General features: G+C 38.2%; 1 protein-coding gene across 4 annotated transcripts in view; it reads right to left on the reverse strand.

Moving 5' to 3' along the window:
- Positions 1-20,182, reverse strand: part of LOC105505193 (zinc finger protein 430) — a 34,177-nt gene that overhangs the window by 12,858 nt on the left and 1,137 nt on the right. Inside the window, exons 1-3 of one of the 4 annotated variants that reach the window (XM_011932978.1) lie at positions 19,664-19,697; positions 13,484-13,606; positions 12,881-12,976 (exon numbers count right to left, since the gene is read on the reverse strand). In XM_011932978.1, coding sequence (XP_011788368.1) covers positions 12,881-12,976; positions 13,484-13,606; positions 19,664-19,697 — 253 coding nt within the window. Of the gene's footprint in view, positions 1-12,880; positions 12,980-13,483; positions 13,634-19,663; positions 19,698-20,182 lie in introns of those variants that run through there. The other 3 variants (XM_011932976.1, XM_011932977.1, XM_011932980.1) reach the window with 3 other exon arrangements.

Below are 20,182 nucleotides of genomic sequence, written 5' to 3' on the forward strand. Positions count from 1 at the left end.
GAACTTTTCCAACATAACAAGAAAGGCCAACATTCAAAATCAGAAAATCCAGAAAACCCCAGTAAGATACTCCATGAGAAGATCATCCCCAAGACACAAAATCATCAGATTCTTCAAGATTGAAATTCAGGAATAAATGATAAGGCAGTCAGAGAGAAAGGCCACATCACCTACAGACAAAAGTTCATCAGACTAACAACAGACCTTTAAGCAGAAACCCTACAAGCCATAAGAGATTGGGGGCCACTACTCAACACTCTTAAAGAAAAGAATTTCCAGACAAGAATATCCAGGAAAACTAAGCTTCATAAGTAAAGGAGGAATACAATCATTTTCAGACAAGCAAACGCTGAAGGAATTCATCACCACCAGGCCTGCCTTCCAAGAGCTCCTGAAAGAAGGGCTAAACGTGGAAAGAAAAAAAAACCATTACTAGCCACTGCAAAAACACACTGAAGTACAAAGACCAATGACACTACAAAAAAACTACATCAAAGAGTCTTCAAAATAACCAGCTAGCACCATGAAAACAGGATCAAATTCACACATAGCAATATTAACCTTAAACTTTTTTTTTTTGAGACAGAGTCTTGTTCTGTCACCCAGGCTAAAGTGCAGTGCACAATCTTGGCTAACTGCAACATCTGCCTCCCAGGTTCAAGCAATTGTGCCTCAGCCTCCTGAGCAGCTGGGATTACAGATGTGCACCACTATGACAGGCTAATTTTTATATTTTTAGTAGAGGTAGGGTTTCGCCATGTTGGCCAGGCTGGTCATGAACTCCTGACCTCAGGTGATTCACCTGCCTCAGCCTCCCAAAGTGCTGGGATTACAGGCATAAGCCACCATGCATGGCCTAATCTTAAATTTAAATGGGCTAAATGCCCTCATTAAAAGATACCTAATGTCAAGCTGGTTAAAGAGTCAAGACCCATTGGTGTGCCATATTCAAGAAACCCATCTCACATGCAAACACACACACACGGGCTTAAAATAAAGGAATGGAGGAAAATTCATCAAGCAAATAAAAGAAAAAAGGAGGAGTTGCAATTGTAGTTTCTAACAAAACAGACTTTAAACCAACAAAGATCAAAACAGAAAAAGAAGGGCATTACATAATGCTAAAGGAATCAATTCAAGGAGCATCCAGATTTATAAAACATTCCTAGAGACCTACAAAGGGACTTAAACAAACTCCCACACAATAATAGTGGGAGACTTTAACACCCTACTGCCAATATTAGACCAATAATTGAGACAGAAAAGTAACAAAGATATTCAGGACTTGAACTCAGCGTTGGGTCAAATGGACCTGACAGATATCTACAGAACTTTCCATTCAAGAACAACACAATACACATTCTCCTAAGTGCCACATGGCACTTACTTTAAAAGTGATCACATAATTGGAAGGAACACTCCTTAGCAAATGCAAAACAACTGAAATCATAACAGTCTCTCAGACCACAGTGCAATCAAATTGGAACTTGAGAGTAAGAAACTCACTCAAAACCACACAAGTACATGGAAATTGAACAACCTGCTCCTGAATGACTTCTGGGTAAATAATAAAATTAAATCAGAAACCAAGAAAGCATTTGAGACCAATGAGAACAAAGAGACTATGTACTGGAATCTCTAGAACATAGCTAAAGCAGTGTTAAGGGGAAAATTTATACCACTACATAGCCACGTCGAAAAGCTGGAAAAGATCTCAAATTGACACCCTAACATTACAACTAAAAGAAGAAGAGAACCAAGAGCAAACAAATCCCAAAGCTAACAGAAGACAAGAAATAGCCAGAATCTGAGTGAAACTGAAAGAGAGACACAAAAATCCCTTCAAAAAAATCAATGAATCCAGGAGCTATTTTTTAAAAAACATTAATAAAATATATAGAACACTAGCTAGAGTAATGGAGAACAAAAGAGAGAAGAAGAAATAGACACAATACAAAATGATAAAGAGTATCACCACTGACCCCACAGAAATACAAACCATCAGAAAAGACTATAAACACCTCTATGCACATAAACTGAAAAATCTAGAAGAAATAGATAAATTACTGGACACACACACCCTCCCAAGACCAAACCAGGGAAAATTTGAATCCCTGAATAGACCAATAACAAGTTCTGAAATTGAGGAAGTAATAAATAGCCCACAAACTAAAAATGCCCAGGGGCAGATGGATTTACAGTTGAATTCTACCAGAGGTACAAAGAGGAGTTGGTACCATTTCTTCTGAAACTATTCCAAATGATAGAAAAAGAGGGACTTCACTCTAACTCATTTTATAAGATCAGCATCATTCTGGTACCAAGGTCTGGCAAAGATATAACAACAACAACAAGAAGAAACTTCAAGCCAATATCTCTGATAAACATTGATGCAAACATTCTCAATAAAACACTGGCAAACCAAATCCAGCAGCACATCAAAAAGCTTATCCACCGAGATCAAGTCAGCTTCATCCCTGGGATGCAAGGCTTTTTCAACATAAACAAATAAGTACAATTCATCATATAAACAGAACTAAAAACAAAATCCATGTGTTTGTCTCAATAGATGCAGAAAAGGTCTTTGATCAAATTCAACATACCTTCATGTTAAAAATGCTCAATAAACTAGGTATTTACGGAACATAACTCAAAATAATAAGAGTCATTTATGACAAACCCACAGCCAATATCATACTGAAAGGGCAAAAGCTGGAAGCATTTCCCTTGAAAACTGGCACAAGAAGAATGCCCTCTCTCACCACTCTTATCCAACATAGTATTGGAAGTTCTGGCCAGGAAAATAAGGCAAGAAAAATAAATAAGGGGTATTCAAATAGGAAGTCAAACTGTCTCTGTTTGCAGATGACATGATACCATATCTAGAATGCCCCAATGTCAGCCCAAAAGCTTCTTCAGCTGATAAGACGCTTCATCAAAGTCTCAGGATACAAAATCAATGTGCAAAAATTACAAGCATTTCAATACATTAACAATAAACAAGCAGAGAGCCATATCATGAATGAACTTCCATCCACAATTGCTACAAAAAGAATAAAATATCTAGGAATACAGCAAACAAGGGAAGTGAAGGACCTTTTTAAGAAGAACACAAACCACTGCTCAAGAAAATCAGAGAGGACACAAATAAATAGAAAAGATAGAAAGAATCAATATTGGCCAGGCGCGGTGGCTCAAGCCTGTAATCCCAGCACTTTGGGAGGCCGAGACGGGCGGATCACGAGGTCAGGAGATCGAGACCATCCTGTGAAACCCCGTCTCTACTAAAAATACAAAAAACTAACTGGGCGAGGTGGCAGGCGCCTGTAGTCCCAGCTACTCTGGAGGCTGAGGCAGGAGAATGGCCTGAACCCGGGAGGCGGAGCTTGCAGTGAGCTGAGATCCAGCCACTGCACTCCAGCCCGGGCGACAGAGCAAGACTCCGTCTCAAAAAAAAAGAAAGAATCAATATTGTAAAAACAGCCATACTGCCAAAAGTAATTCAATGCTTATCCCACTAAACTATTACTGACATCTTTCACAGAATTAGAAAAATCTATTTTAAAATTCATATGGAACCCAAAAGACCCCATATAGCCAAGACAATTCTAAGCAAAAAGAACAAAGCTGGAGGCATCATGCTATCTGACTTCAAACTACACCACAAGGCTATAGTAACCAAAACAGCCTGGTACTGGTATAAAAACATACACATAGACCAATGAAAAAGAATGCAGAATTCAGAAATGACTGCTTATCTACAACCATCTAACCTTTGAAAAAATCTGACAAAAACAAGCAATGAGGAACAAACTCCCTATTTAATGAATGGTGCTGGGAGAACCAGCTAGCCATATGCAGAAAACTGAAATGGGAACCCTTCCTTACACCTGTACAAAAATTAACTCAAGATGGATTAAAGACTTAAATGTGAAACCCAAAACTATAAAAATCCTAGAAGAAAATCTAGGCAATACCATTCAGGACATAGGCATGGACAAAGATTTCATCATGAAACGTCAAAAGCAACTGCAACAAAAGCAAAACTTGACAAATAGAATCTAATTAAACTAAAAACCTTCTCCACAACAACAACAAAAAAACTATCAACAGAGTGAACAGAATCGGAGAACATTTTTGCAACCTATTCATCTGACAAAGATTAATATGCAGAGTCTAAAAGGAACTTAAGGAAATTTACAAGAATAAAACAAACAACCCCATTAAAAAGTGGGCAAAGAACATGGACACTTCTCAAAAGAATACATTTATGTGGCCAAAAAACAAAGCTCAACATCAGGGATCATTAGAGAAATGCAAATCAAAACCAGAATTAGATACCATCTTATGCCAGTAAGAATAATGATTATTAAAAAGTCAAGAAACAACAGACGCTGGTGAGGCTGTGGAGAAATAGAAATACTTTTACACTGTCGGTGGCAACGTAAATTAGTTCAATCATTGTGGAAGACAGTATGGGAATGCCTCAAGGACCTAGAACCAGAAATACCATTTGACCCAGCAATCCCATTACTGGATATATACCCAAAGGAATATAAATAATTATATTATAAAGGTAGGTGGATGTGGATGTTCATTGCAGCACTATTTACAATAGCAAAGACATGGAATCAACCCATACACCCATCAATAGTAGACTGGATAAAGAAAATGTGGTACATATACACTATGGAATACTATGCAACCATAAAAAAGAATAAGATCATGTACTTTGCAAAGGCATGCATGAAGCTGAAAGCCATTATCCTCAGCAAACTAATGCAGGACACAAAACCAAAAACCACATGTTCTCACTCATAAGTGGGAGCTGAACAATAAGAACACATGGGCCAGGCACAGTGGCTCATACCTGTAATCCCAGCACTTTGGGAGGCTGAGGTGGGCAGATCACAAGGTCAGGAGATCAAGACCATTCTGGCCAACATGGTGAAACCCCATCTCTACTAAAAATACAAAAATTAGCTGAACATTATTAGGTGCATGCCTGTAATCCCAGCTACTTGGGAGGCTGAGGCAGGAGAATCGTTTGAACCAGGGGGTCAGAGGTTGCAGTGAGCTGAGATCATGCCACAGCACTCCAGCCTGGCGACAGAGGAAGACTCTGTCTCAAAAACAAAAAAACAAACATGGACACATAGAGGGGAACAACACACACTGGAACCTGTCAGAGTGGTGGAAACAGCATCAATATAAATAGCCAATGCATGCAGGGCTTAATACCTAAGTGATGGATTGATAGGTGTAGTAAACCTCCACGGGACATGTTTACCTATGTAACAAACTTGTAAATCCTGTACATGTACCCCAGAATACACAAAAAATAATATTTTTTTAAAAACAACAATGAAACTGGTAATAGTAACTTTATTTCTTCAAGCAATCATTTTAAATATAAATTAATTAAACTACTTAATAAAAAAATGTAATCCCAGGACTTTGGGAGGCCCAGGGGGGCTGATCACTTTAACTCAGGAGTCTGAGACCAGACTGTACAACATGGCAAAACTCTGTCCCTACTAAAACAAAAACAGTAGAATGAGCTGGGCATGACGGCACATATTTGCAGCCCAGCTACTTGAGAAGCTGAGATGAGATCATCTTGAGTTTGGGAGGTTGAGGCTGCAGTGAGCTGTAATCATGCCACTGCAAACTAGCTTGGTTGACAGAGTGAAACTCTATCTCAACAATAAATAAATTTATAAAAAGAAAAAGAAATAAGATGCCTGAGTAGTTTAAGTAAAAAAGCATACAATATGCTGTCTATAACAGACTCATTTTAGCATTGAGTCAAATAGGCTGAAAGTAACAGAATGAAAAGAATCTATATTCTATGCAAATAGTAATCATAATTGGGTGAGGTGATAGTAATTATATTGAATATAATATGCTTTAAGTCAAGAACTAACATGAGACAAACACTGATATTATCTAGTGGCCAAATGGGTCAAGAATCTGTAACTATCATATCTATGTATGTATATGTATATATAACATCAGGACTCAAAATATATAAAGCATATTTTGGCAAAGGTAAAGCAAGAAATACATAGCAACATAATAATTGTAGACATCAAGATCCCATTTGCAATAAGAAATAAAAATTTAGATAGAAGATCAATAAGAAAACAGACAACATTATAGACTGTATTAACTATTTTGCGTATAGACAAATACCTGAGAGTGGATAAATTATAAAGTAAAAAGGTTTATTTGGCTTACAATTTGGCAGACTATATAGTGTGTCCCAGTCAGTATCTGCTTCTGGGGAGGATCTCAGGAAACTTACAATCTTAGTGGAAGACAAAGTAGCTGGACGTATCACATGGTAAGAGACAGAGCAAGTGTGAGGTGAAGGAGACAGGTTATTTTAATGAACCAGCTCTCATTTGAATTAATGTAGTGAAAACTTTCTGATTTCTAAAAGGATGGTGCCATGGCATTTATGAGAATTTGTCCCTATGACCCAAACACCTCCTACCAGGTTCCACATCCAATATTGAGTATTATGAGCCTTGCAGAACATGGACATCCAAGCCATGCCACAGACCAACTAGGCTTACCAGCATGTGAAAACTTTGCAGTTAAAAGCAAGAGAAGATACAATATTTTTATTTGGATGTGATATATTCTGTTAGGACACATAAAAAGTCTTATTAAAGAATACCACCTGGGAGTAGTGGCTGATACATCTAATCCCAACAATTTGGAAGATGAAGGTGGGAGGATCACTTGGGACCAGAAGTTTGATACTAGACTGGATCACATAGTGAGACTGGGTCACTACAAATAATCAAAAAATTAGCGAGGCATGGTAGTGCATGTCTGTAGTCTCAGCTACTCAGGAAGAAGAAAAGATCATCTGAGTCAAGGAGGCTGAGGTTGCAGTGAGCCAAAATTATGCCACTATACTCCAGCCTGGGTGACAGAGTATGATCCTGTTTCAAAACAACAATAAATATAAGAAGACCAAAATCATACACTGTGTGTTTTCTGACCAAAACTGAATGAAACTAAAAATTAAAAGCAAAAGTAGGCTGGGTGCAGTGGCTCACACCTGTAATGCCAGCACTTTGGAAGGTCGTGGGGGGCGGATCACCTGATGTCAGGAGTTCAGGACCAACCTGGCCAACATAGTGAAACCCTGTCTCTACAAAAATTAGCCAGGCATAATGGTGGGTGCCTGTAATCCCAGCTACTTGGGAGGCTGAGGCAGGAGAATTGCTTGAACCCGGGAGGCGGAGGTTGCAGTGAGCCAAGATCGCACCATTGCACCCCAGCCTGGGCGACAGAGTGAGACTCTGTCTCAAAAAAAAGTAAAACTAAAACTGTCAAATCCAGTAATATATTAAAAAAAAAAAAAAAAACACATGGGCCGAGTGTAGTGGCTCACGGCTATAATACTAAGATTTTGAGAGGCCAAGGCAAGAAAATTGCTTGATCCCAGGAGTTATAAAATAAAACTAAGGCCAAGCGCAGTGGCTCATGCCTGTAATCCCAGGATTTTGGGAGGCCAAGGTGGGCAGATCACTTGAGGTCAGGAGTTCGAGACCAGCCTGGCCAACATGGTGAAGCCCCGTCTCTACTAAAAATACAAAAGTTAGCCAGGTGTGGTTGCAGGCACCTGTAATCCCAGCTACTCAGGAGGATGAGGCAGGAGAATTCCTTGAACCCGGGAGGCAGAGGTTGCAGGGAGCCGAGACCATGCCATTGCACTCCAGCCTGGACGACAGAGTGATACTCCATCTCAAATCAATCAATCAGTCAATCAATCAAACACACTCTTCAGCTCAAGGTTCAAAAAGTTTAATTTAGTTAAGTTGCCAATACAACCTACAGTGGTGAACAAATTCAATATTACCTCTATAAAAATCACAATAGCACACTTGTATTACACAAATATTGTTTAAAATTTTTAAATTTGATTATGAACTGTAGCCAAACACCCATGAAAAAGAATAAACAGGCATTAAACTTTCTGATTTTTAAACATATTAGGCAGAGTGCAGTGGCTCACGCCTGTAATCCCAGCACTTTGTGAGGCCAAGGTGGATGGATCACCTGAGCTCAGGAGATCGAGACCAGCCTGGTCAACACTGTGAAACGCTGTGTCTACTAAAAATACAAAAATTAGCCAGGCATGGTGGCGCACGCCTGTAATCTCAGCTACTCGGGGGGTGCTGAGGCAGAAGAAGCGCTGAAATCCAGGAGGAGGAGGCTGCAGTGAGCTGATTGAGCCACTGCACTCCAGCCTGGGTGACAGAGCCAGACTCCATCTCAAAAATAATAACAATAAAAATTTAAAAGCTACAGTAACTGGCCGGGCGCGGTGGCTCAAGCCTGTAATCCCAGCACTTTGGGAGGCCGAGACGGGCGGATCACAAGGTCAGGATATCGAGACCATCCTGGCTAACACAGTGAAACCCCGTCTCTACTAAAAAATAAAAAACTAGCCGGGCGAGGTGGCGGGCACCTTAGTCCCAGCTACTCGGGAGGCTGAGGCAGGAGAATGGCGTAAACCCGGAAGGTGGAGCTTGCAGTGAGCTGAGATCCGGCCACTGCACTCCAGCCTGGGCGACAGAGTGAGACTCCGTCTCAAAAAAAAAAAAAAAAAACAAGCTACAGTAACAAAAACAGTGTAATACTGACACAAAGTCAGATAAACAGATGAAAGAACAGAACACAGAGCCCAGAAATGAAACCTTTTGTAAATAATCAAATGATCTACAAAGCTGCCAAGAGTAAACAATAAAAATCTTTTCAAAAAATAATGTTAAAAACTAAATATGAATACTAATAAAATAAGATTGGATCATTTCTTTGAACCATATACAAAAACATTTTCAGTAAAATACTTAGACATAAAAAAACTACTAAGTCTCTTAGAAAAAAATAGAAAACAGGACATTGGTCTTGGCACCATTTTCTTAGATAAGACACTAAATGCATGAGCAACAACAAAAAAAATTATACTATACTTCAAAATTTCTGCACATTAAAACAAAACATTTAACTGAGTGAAAATGTCTCCTAGAAAATGGATAAGAATATTTCCATATTACATGTGATAGTTAATATTCAAATATATATAAAACTCTTAAAACTCAATAAGTTAAATAACTTCATTTGAAAATTAATTGAACTAAATTTTTATCATAAAAGATACACAAATGAAAAAAGCATTTGAAACGACACGCAAAATTAATAATTTGTAGAGAAACACATAAAAATAACAATGAAAAATGCAATCATGTCATACCCACTACAACGACTACTATAAATTATTTAAAAACACCAAATCTGTTGATGATGCAATGAAAATAAAACTTATGTTGATTGTTGGTAGAAAACAAAGATGCAGTCATTATTTTTAAATGTTATAAATGTTTCTCAAATAATTAAAAATGGAATTATCATCAAATACAGCAATCCTGTTTAGCAATTTAAAATATGCAACACATGACTTGGAAGACATATTTGAACATCCATGTTTATTGTACTAGTATTCACAGAACCTAAAAGGCTGAAGCAACCCAGTTGTCTCTTGATTTATAAACACATCAAAAATGTAACATGTGTACAGTGAAATATTATTCAGTCTTAAAAAAGAAAATCTTGCCAAGCGGGTGTGACTCACACCTGTAATCCTAGCACTTTGGGAGGCCGAGGTTGGCAGATCACCTGAGGGTCAGGAGTTCGAGACCAGCCTGGCCAACATGGTGAAACTCTGTCTCTACTAAAAATACAAAAAATTAGCCGGGCATGGCGGCACACGCCTGTTGTCCCAGTTACTTGGGAGGCTGAGGCAGGAGAATTGCTCGAACCCGGGAGGCAGAGGTTGCAGTGAGCCGAGACTGCGTCATTGCACTCCAGCCTGGGCGACAGGAGACTCCGTCTCAAAAATAAAAAAGAAAAAAAAGAAAATCTTGTCACATTTTAAGATAAACTTTGAGAATATTATGTCACCTGAAATAAGCCAGTAACAAAATGATGGCTACAGTATGATTCCACTTATATGAGATATCTTAATTAGTCACACTCATAAAAACAGAAAGAGGAAGGGTGTTTGTCAAGGGCTGGAAAGATGGTAAAATGGGTTGTTGTTATTTAATGGTATTGAGTTTTAGTTTCACAAAATGTAAAATATCTAAAAGTCTTTTGCATAACAATGTGAATATAATTAACATGACTGCCTGAAATGTAGAGTTGTGTTTTTTTTTCTTTTTTGGAGACAGAGTCTCACTCTGTCAAAAAGCTGGAGTGTGTACACTCCAGTATACAATTATGGCTCACTTGAGCCTCAAACTCTGAGGCTCAAGTAACACTTCCACCTCAATCTTGCAAGCAGCCTGAACCACAGATGTACGACACCATGCATGGCTATTTTTAAAAAACATCTTGAAAAACACATCTCCATATTTTCCCAGACTGGTCTCAAACTTTTGAGCTCAAATAATCCTGGATTACCGATGTGAGCCACCACCATGCCTGGCCCTAAAACATACACTTAAATAGATTTAAGATGGTAAATATTATGTTTTTACAACAATTCATTTTTCTAAAGGAAAAACTGAAAAAAATACAGTTTTATAAATCTTTTCAAAAATTACCTTCAAATTACAAAAGTGTTTCTCTCACACAAAGGTGAGAGAAACACCATTAAACACATGGTGAAAATAGATGGTGAAAATATTTCCATGACTACTCACTTAGGTGAGATAAAACCACTGAAAATTAGTTAAGAAAGAACATATACAAGATAAGCCATAGCCAATATTGGGGTCATATTTATAGATAAACAGACACATATATATATCTAGTTGTGACAGACATATGGCTGATTTATCTCTTAATTACAAGAGATAAACCGAATTGCAAGCTGTCCAAAATTATAATACAAAAGTGAAACAAAAAAACACAATAACTCGATGTTAAGAAATCTACATTAACAAAATACTGATATGAAACTGCACAATAAGTGACATATTTACTCATAGAATCTGCTGTGCAACACTGATATACCATTACAAAAGAATTTGTCTGCATAACTATAGTAATCCTCTCTGGTACTCAATAAAAGCCATACTCATTCACATCCCGATATAAGGGCCATTATATATAAACCTGACTGCAGAAACCTGCCCTACTGCCTGCTCTACAGATCAAAGTCCTGAAGGATATTCAGTCTGTTCAAAAATAAAATGGGAATTACAACTACCCAAGCCCCTGTAACAAGCCAACAAAAGGCAGACCCTAGTGCAGTCCCAGCAGCCTTGTGACCAAGCTACACCCCCTTTCCACTATAAACCCAGAGAGCATTCTATGACCCTGGAGACATAACAGAAAAAGATCTTTAAACCAGTTTATAGAAGCTTGAGGAGTTGTTTGCTCCTTCAAATTCACAGACACTCATGCGAAACTATATTGTGCCCATTGTCAATGCTTCTATTTTAACGTAGCACTGGAAGCATTTGGCAGAATAATGAGTCAAAAACATTTTTAAAAAACCATTGAAATTGAAGACAAGTAAGCAAAAAGTTGCTGTTTGTGGATCATATGATTTTATATGTAAAAAACTATGACCATTACATTGAAATTTGTCTGAATTAATAAATACACTCAGTAAATTAGCAAAATATAAAATTAACACACAAGTATTAAGTTATCGTTCCATACACTTAAAACAAACTATCCAACAGAGAAAGAAAACAATTTAAAATAGCATTAAAATAATAAATTTATGAGAATAAATTTAACCAAGGAAGTAAAAAATCTTTACAAAGAAAGACATGTTATTAATAAATTAGAGAAGACACAAATTTAAAAATATTGCATGTCTACAGACTGAAAAAATAAATATTGTTAAAGTATCCTATTACCTAAGTAATCTATAGATTCAATAAATTTCCTATCAAAATTTCAGTGGCATTTTTCTTCGCAGTAATGGAAAATACAATTCTAAAATTTGTAAGAAACTACAATAAACTTCAAATAGCCAAAGCGATCGTGAGAAAAAAGAACACAGTAGAAAGACATCATACTTTATAATTTCAAACTATATATCCAGAATATAGTAATAAGAACAGAATAGAATGTGCAGAAAAGTTAACAACAACAACAAACAATGAAACAGAAACCACTACCTCTTACACATTTCAGACGTGAAACAAAAAGAGAACTAAGAAAATAGTTCGGCCAGGTGCAGTAGTTCACACCTGTAATCCCAGTACTTTGGGAGGCCAAGGCAGGCAGATCGCTTGAGGTCAGGAGTTCGAGACCAGCCTGCCCAACATGGTGAAACCCTGTGTCTACTAAAAATACAAAAAATTAGCTGGCCATGGCGGCGGGTGCCTGTAATTCCACCTACTTGGGAGGCTGAGGCAGGAGAACTGCTTGAACCCAGGAGGCGGAGGTTGCAGTGAGCCTAGATCACACCATTGCACTTCAGCCTGGGCAACAAGTGTGAAACTCAGTCTCAAAAAAAAAAAAAAGAAAAAAAGAAAAGAAAAGAAAATAGTTTAACATAGAGTTTCTCAAAATCATGTAGTTATTTGTGTGTCCCCCAAAAACAATGGAAAAGCAGTCAGGTTGTGAATCTCGTATGCCATGAAGAGGACTTTGGTTCTGACAGCAAACTTGAAGGGAGATCACCAAAGGGAAAGAATCCTTAAAGAATTTAAAAGCATAAGACAGAAGACGCCCCTATGCAAGAGAAAAATTTAAAAAAAAAAAAAAAAACTCAGGCTTCCCAGAAAATATTTGCTTTGGAACACAGCTTCTCAAATAACATTTTAAGCATTGGCTTTCTTTTTTTTTTTTGGACCTCTCATTCATGTCGTCTGTTGTGTTCACTCTCACCTACCTGGGGGTTCATCTGCCATCGCATGTCTCTTCATATTCCAGGGTTCTTTTCCTTGCTCTAGACAGGTGATCAGGTCTGGGTTGGAAACAGCAATACCTGCTTTATTAAAAATAAATAACATGAATCTTTCTCATATTCTTCAGTTACCAACCTAGTACTATGCTTAGTAAAGAGGATGTATTAGAATATTCTAGAAAATTAATCCTAAAATACTCATTTATAACAGAAATTTCTAAGTATTTGGAAAATATTTTACATTTGTAGGTTCTTAATTTCACTACCTGGTATTCATTAATCAAAAATTGATGGTGGCAAATATATTTTAAGATATGGGCAACAATATTTTATGCCACTAAATTTCTGGAATTGCCACTAATCTAGAGTGAAGGATACAGATCAGCCCAGGAATGTGGAAAGTTTAAGTCAAGATAAAACATCCTAAAAAAATTCTTTTCTACGTGGATAAATCCTCAAGATTTTCTTAAGAACAAGTATCAGAAACTCATTTATGCAAAGCATAAATTACCAAAAATTATTCTACAAAAAAAAAAGAAATGAAACTTTTAGGGTATATGAGTAATTGAGTACTAAAGTTCTTCTCACCCAAGAAGACCAGGTTTCTGTAGTTCTCTAACATCACTTTCCTATACAAATCCTGCTGAGCAGTGTCCAGGCATTGCCACTCTTCCAGAGAGAATTCTATGGCCACATCCCTAAATGTCAACGGTCCCTGAAAAACACAAGCACACAAGACACACGTATATTTACCAAGTGGCCATGGGCAGAATTTATTATTTGAATTAAAGTGAAATGAGAGAATAAAGAGAATTGCTTCTCACTTACAGGAATAACTGAAATTATCCAATAATTTTTTTTTTTTTTTTTTTTTTTGAGACAGAAGCAACCACCGCATGCTGGCTTCAAGAGATTCTCCTGCCTCAGCCTCCTGAGTAGCTGGGATTACAGGCATGCACCACCACATCTGACTAATTTTGTATTTTTAGTAGAGACACAGGGTTTCTCCATGTTGGTCAGGCTGGTCTCTAACTCCCAACCTCAGGTGATCCACCCACCCTGGCCTCCCAAAATGCTGGGATTACAGGCGTGAGCCACCATGCCTGGCCCCAATCATTTTTAAAACATAAATATTATCTAATGTTTTCTCGAACTCTGAGAGAAGAGAATGGCATAAGATCCGTAACACCAGTATATATGAGATACTTCTGTGGATGAGAAGTATAAAATTAAGGGCATAAACAAAAATTTGTACACTTTGACTGCTATATTTACATCATAAAGTTTGAGTTGTGTATATTTTTCAAACAAAAAACACATGTTGAGTTAGAAGGTACCTCTCAACTTTAAAGGTGAACAATAAACTGGAGATCCTGTTGTGCAGATTTTTTTTCTTCAGAAGATCTGGAGTAAAGTCTGAATTTCTAAATTTCTTTCTTCTTTTTTTTTTTTTTTCTTTGAGATGGAGTTTTGCTCTTGTTGCCCAGGCTGGAGTGCAATGACACCATCTCAGCTCACTGCAACCTCTGCCTCCCAGATTCAAGTGATTCTCCTGCCTCAGCCTCCCAAGTGGCTGGGATTATAGGCATGCATCACCATGCCCGGCTAATTTTGTATTTTTAGTAGAGATGGGGTTTCTCCATGTTGGTCAGTCTGGTCTCAAACTCCTGACCTCTGGTGATCCTCCCAAAGTGCTGGGATTACAAGTGTGAGCCACCACACCCACCCAGCAAATTTTTATGATGTTCTCATGCACATAGAAGAACATGGCATCACTGCTAAGATATTGCCCCTCAAACAGTAAATTATAGTCTGAATGTAACTATAAAGATACATAGTTTTATACAAAGTTCAAGATACAGATATCTCCCACGTTCTGTTATTTTTAATAGTGATTTTAAGTAGTCTTTCTTTAGCACCCTAGAGAGCAGATATCTCCTAATAATTTTTTTCAGAACTTTCTGGGCAATAAATGCCACCCTATTTTAAAAAGCATTTTCTTAATCCTGTTCTGCATAGAGTTAATAGAGAAAACAGATGAAACCTCAACATTACATGTTCTCCATCTTTACTAGGGACCCCAGCTTTCCCCCAATAGGAATCTTGAGTATTTACATCTCCCCATTTTTAACAGCCACAAAGGGAACATTTTTAATAGTGCCGATTATAAATTCATGGTAGGAATTCTGCATGGCATATAAAAAGCCATGATGTAGAGAATGTAGAGAAAGCTCTGGTATATGGAAAGGAAATGTTTTGCAGAAAGCCTTGAATATTATAAGAATTTTTAAATGTAGTTAAACTCCTTAGGGAGGAAAAACACAAGTAGGGAAGTAAAGGTTTGCAAGTACTAAACGCATGGCATTCCATGAAGCAGAGTGCACACAGCTCTTCATCTGAGACATGTTTAGCTGAAAAAAAGCCATTTTTTCTCTCATTCTCTGAAAATCCTTTTTAGATAACATTCTCTGGACAAGTTACACCTGCATCTTGAGAATATTCCTTTAAAAATGCCAGCACCACCTTTTTGTCTGCTACCATCACGCACACAAACAGAAAGAAAAGTCCTGCAGAAAAAGTCCACCCATTTCTCTGTCCTTTATAATAGAAGAGACTCAGGAACAATGAGCTGCTCTATGAATATAAAGGTATGTTTCTCTTTTCCTGTCCTCCGGTGCCAGCAATTTCTGCTACAGTAATGGAAGTATGAGCCACACTCCCCTGTCCCTACCAAACCCAAACAGAACAGGCTCTGTGACCACCCTTTAGTGCAAGGTGGCACTTAGCTCTCATGAATGTATACTGAAGCCCTCATACTTGATTCTGGCCTCCCCTTAGAGTCACATGAAGCACTTCATTAAAACAACATGGATGCTTCCACCCCCAACAATAAACAAAATCCGTGGAAAGGGCATAAGCACAGAGATATCTGCCATGTAATCCTAATTAGAAGACTGGGCAGAGGCCAGGTATAGTGACTCACACCAGTAATTGGGAGGCCGAGGCACATGGATCACCTGAGGTCAGGAGTTCAAGATCAGCCTGGCCCACATGATGTAACCTCATCTCTACTAAAAACACAAAAAATTAGCCAGGAATGATGATGGGTGCCTGTAATCCCAGCTACTCAGGAGGCTGAGGCATGAGAATGGTTTGAACCCAGGAGGCGGAGGTTGCAGTGAGCCGAGATTAAGCCATTGCACTCCAGACTGGGTGACAGAGTGAGATCCTGTCTCAAAAACAAAAGCAAAACAAACAAACAAACAAAAAAGATGGGGCTGATAACCACTTAGCTAAGCATTGCCTCTCAAACTTTAAAGAACTTAAAACTCGGCTGGTAATTTTGGCCCCACTCTATGTAATGTGAATATGCAAGTTTGAAAAGGGTCCATGAATGGGTGTTTCAAACGAGTTCCCTGTCAATGCTGATGTTGCTCCTCCTAGACCCATTATCAATAGCACTCAGCTAGAGGAAGCAGACACAGCACAGAGTCCCTTACACTCAGCACTTTTGTCACAACACAAATACTTCTGGTACAAATAAAACCAATCTCCATCTTAAAGTTTTATATTCTTTGCTGGCTGTTTAAAGTTTACAGAACGAACAGAAGGCAGCAATGTCTGAATAAATCTGCCTTTGGAAAGTAACATGTACACACATACTAATGCAATGTTTATTAAGCAGGTACTACGGGCTTAAGAGTATGTTACAGAGCACTGTGCCGGGCATAACACATTATGTGATTTAATCCTAATAACACCCTGAAAGTTGATACTAAGTGTTTAATAATTCCCAGGATTTAGATAAAGGGTTCAGCATTTTTATTTCTTCCTCTGTTTCTCTGTCATTGATTTTGTTTTAAATGTATAGAATAAAAGCTAAATATAGGCAGATGAGAAAAACATAGAAAAAGTTTAATGTAGTTTAAAGGAATTTTTATTATGTATATATTTTCTTGTTTGTGGCTTGTGGAGCAACTGCTACACTGGCAGAAATAGAAAACAAGTCGCTAAATGGAACGCTTCTGTAAGCACTGGTTTTAATATAAAATTTAAAAAATAAGATCCTAAAATAAATAGTTTATCTCTCATTTATCTGTTTTTGGGTTTCAGAAAATTGTGAGCACCAGCTCTAGAAAGGCAGCAGGATTCACCAGACAAAACTCCAATCTTTTTTTTTTTTTTTTTTTTGCCCAGGCTGGAGTACAGTGGCACGATCTTGGCTCACTGCAACCTCCGCCTCCCAGGTTCAAGTGATTCTCCTGCCTCAGCTTCCTGAGCAGATGGGACTAATTTTTGTATTTTTAGTAGAGACGAGGTTTCACCATGTTAGTCAGGCTGGTCTCGAACTTCTGACCTCATGATCTGCCTGCCTCCCAAAGTGCTGGGATTACAGGTGTGAGCCATCACACCCAGCCAAAACTCTGATTTTTATGAATCAGTTTTGTGAGGCAAGGCTCCGGAGTGGGGCCAGACATAAATAAGGCCTCCAAAAAAGATGAATCTGAACAGAATTTGGGCAGGGAAAGGACCCTATGTAGAATTTTGTTCTCTCTGCCACCAAGGTATTTCCAATTCTGTTTTTCCTAAGCTTACCTAAGAGAATCTTAAATCCCAGAGCTTATGTAACTTTAATCTATTTTTGCAACTGCTCTGTCAATTTTATAACATATACTAATAAGCAATTTAAACAAATTTCTTAAAGTTCTTTAGAATAATTATACTAGAAGATAAATATATATTCTTAGCAAAGTAAAAGAAACACAAATAATAACAAATCTTCACTCCATAAATAGCCCTTCAGGTGATGATACCAGAAGTAACAACATAAAACAGTGGCCCAAATTTCTTTTGGACACATCTATTCATTGTATCAACCATATAATGCTTAATTCACACATGTATCCAGTTGTTAGTCTAGACAAAATGTTCCTGGATAGTAGGACCATGACTGCTTCATCTGTTTTTTGAATGGCCATATAAAATGAAAACAATTACTTTATCTGTTTGAGTCACCAGACCTATTGCTTTCATCCAAATACCTGGAAACTTGAGAAACTCTCATCTGGGTACCAACCAAAGTTATCTCTTGTATGAGGGGAGAAAAAAACACAGAATTGTCGGGTGTGGTGGCTTACGCCTGTGATCCCAGCACTTTGTGAGGCTGAGGCGGGGAGATCACAAGGTCAGGAGTTCAAGACCAGCCTGTGCAATATGATGAAACCTTGTCTTTACTAAAAATGCAAAAATTAGCCAGGCGTGGTGGCAAGTGCCTGAATTCCCAGCTATCTGGGGGGCTGAGGCAGAAGAGTCCCTTGAACCCGGGAGGTGGAGGCTGCAGTGAGCCGAGATTGCGCCACTGCACTCCAGCCTAGGCAATAGAGCAATACTCCGTCTAAAAAAAGAAAAAAAGAAGAAGAAACAAAACACACACACACATACACACACACAGAATGACTCATTTCTCTTACACTAAGTCAGAAGCAGAATTAACCACTCTCGTCAGCCTAACACAATTCTGCCCTAGACATCCTCAAATATCTCAAAGACGCCTAGGTGATTGTGAGAGGGTTCTTAGTGACCCTGGCTGATGGCCCAATGATAATCCAGGCTGGAGAGATTCAGGCTGATTCCAAATAGAAAATGGCCTGGTGGAGCTCCAGAACCTGGATCACTTGTCCTGCCTAGCTAGCTCTTGGATAAGAGGAAGAATACTGTACTCCAGAATCACATTTTACAGGTAGGTATAGTTGTGGTCATGGCTATGGATACATTATGACTTTGATATCTCACTCTTAAAATGCTGATTCTGTCATCAGATTCTATTTATATCTGGAGCTCTGGCATGACTGTGGTAAATCACTGAACAAGATCTGAAAAGTTTTAAGAACCACACTCTCAAAGGGGGCTTTAAGATGTCTATATTGACAACTCACAGTGGAGAAAATGCCTCCTGTTGGTTTTCTGTACATTCTCAATCTAAAGTCTGGCCCTGTCCTGTAAATCCCAGGAAGAGGCCAGACCTTATGTGCAGATTCTAAGTAAGATCAACCACACTCTGCATTCTTGGGTGTTACAGTAAGTGGAGTACAATCAAAGGAGAGATCCCCTCATAGAGTCTGCTCTAGCTCATTCTACATAATATGACTACCTAAAAGGAAAAAGTGGAGGCAACATGAATATAAGAGAGTTTATTTGGGCCAAGCTTGAGAATAGTAACCTGGGAGCAAAGACACATTTTCCAAAGACTGAACAAATAAGAAACTGAATCCCTGAATAGACCAATAACAATCTCCAAAATTCAATGAGTAACAAATAGCCTACTAACCAAAAAAAAAAAAAAAAAAAGCAAGAACCAGACAAATTCCTAGCTGAAGTCTACCAGATGTATAAAAAAGAGCTAGTACCACTTCTACTAAAAATATTTCAAAATATTGAAAAGAAAGGACTCCTTTTCAACTCATTATATGTAAGAATAACATCATTCTGATATCAAAACCTGGCAGAGACCAAACAAAAGATAGAAAACTTCAGGCCAATATCCTTGATGAACACTGATGAAAATATCCTCAACAAAATACTGGCAACCTAAATTCAGAAGAACATCAAAAAGCTAATCCACTATAATCAAGTAGGCTGCATCTCTGGGATGCAAGTTGGTTCAACATACAATCAATAAATGTTATTCATCACATAAAGAGAACTAATAACAAATACCAAAAGATGATCTCAATAGATGCTAAAAACACTTTCAATATAATTTAACATTTTTCATGTTTAAAATCCTCAACAAACCAGGCATTGAAGGTACACACTTCAAAATAATGAGATATCTATGACAAACTTACAGCCAACATACTGACTGGACACAAGCTGGAAGCATTCCTCCTTGAAAACTGGCACAAGATAAGGATGCCTTCTCTCAAAACTCCTATTCAACATAAAATTGGAAATCCTGGCCAAAGTCATCAGAGAAGAGATGAAAATAAAAGGCATTCGCCAGGCATGGTGGCTCACACCTGTAATCCCAGCACTTTGGGAGGCCCAGGTGGGTCACAAGGTCAAGAGATCGAGACCAGCCTGGCCAACATGGTGAAACCTCATCTCTACTGAAAATACAAAAATTTGCTGGGCATGGTGGCATGCGCTTGTGGTCCCAGATACTCGGGAGGCTGAGGCAGGAGAATCACTTGAACCCAAGAGGCAGGCGGAGGTTGCAGTGAGCCAAGATCATGCCACTGCACTCTAGGCTGGTGAGAGCAAGACTCTGTCTCAAAAAAAAAAAAA

This window comes from Colobus angolensis, unplaced genomic scaffold (assembly GCF_000951035.1).
Source record: "Colobus angolensis palliatus isolate OR3802 unplaced genomic scaffold, Cang.pa_1.0 Scaffold99, whole genome shotgun sequence".
In the NCBI taxonomy this organism is placed as follows: Eukaryota; Metazoa; Chordata; class Mammalia; order Primates; family Cercopithecidae; genus Colobus; species Colobus angolensis.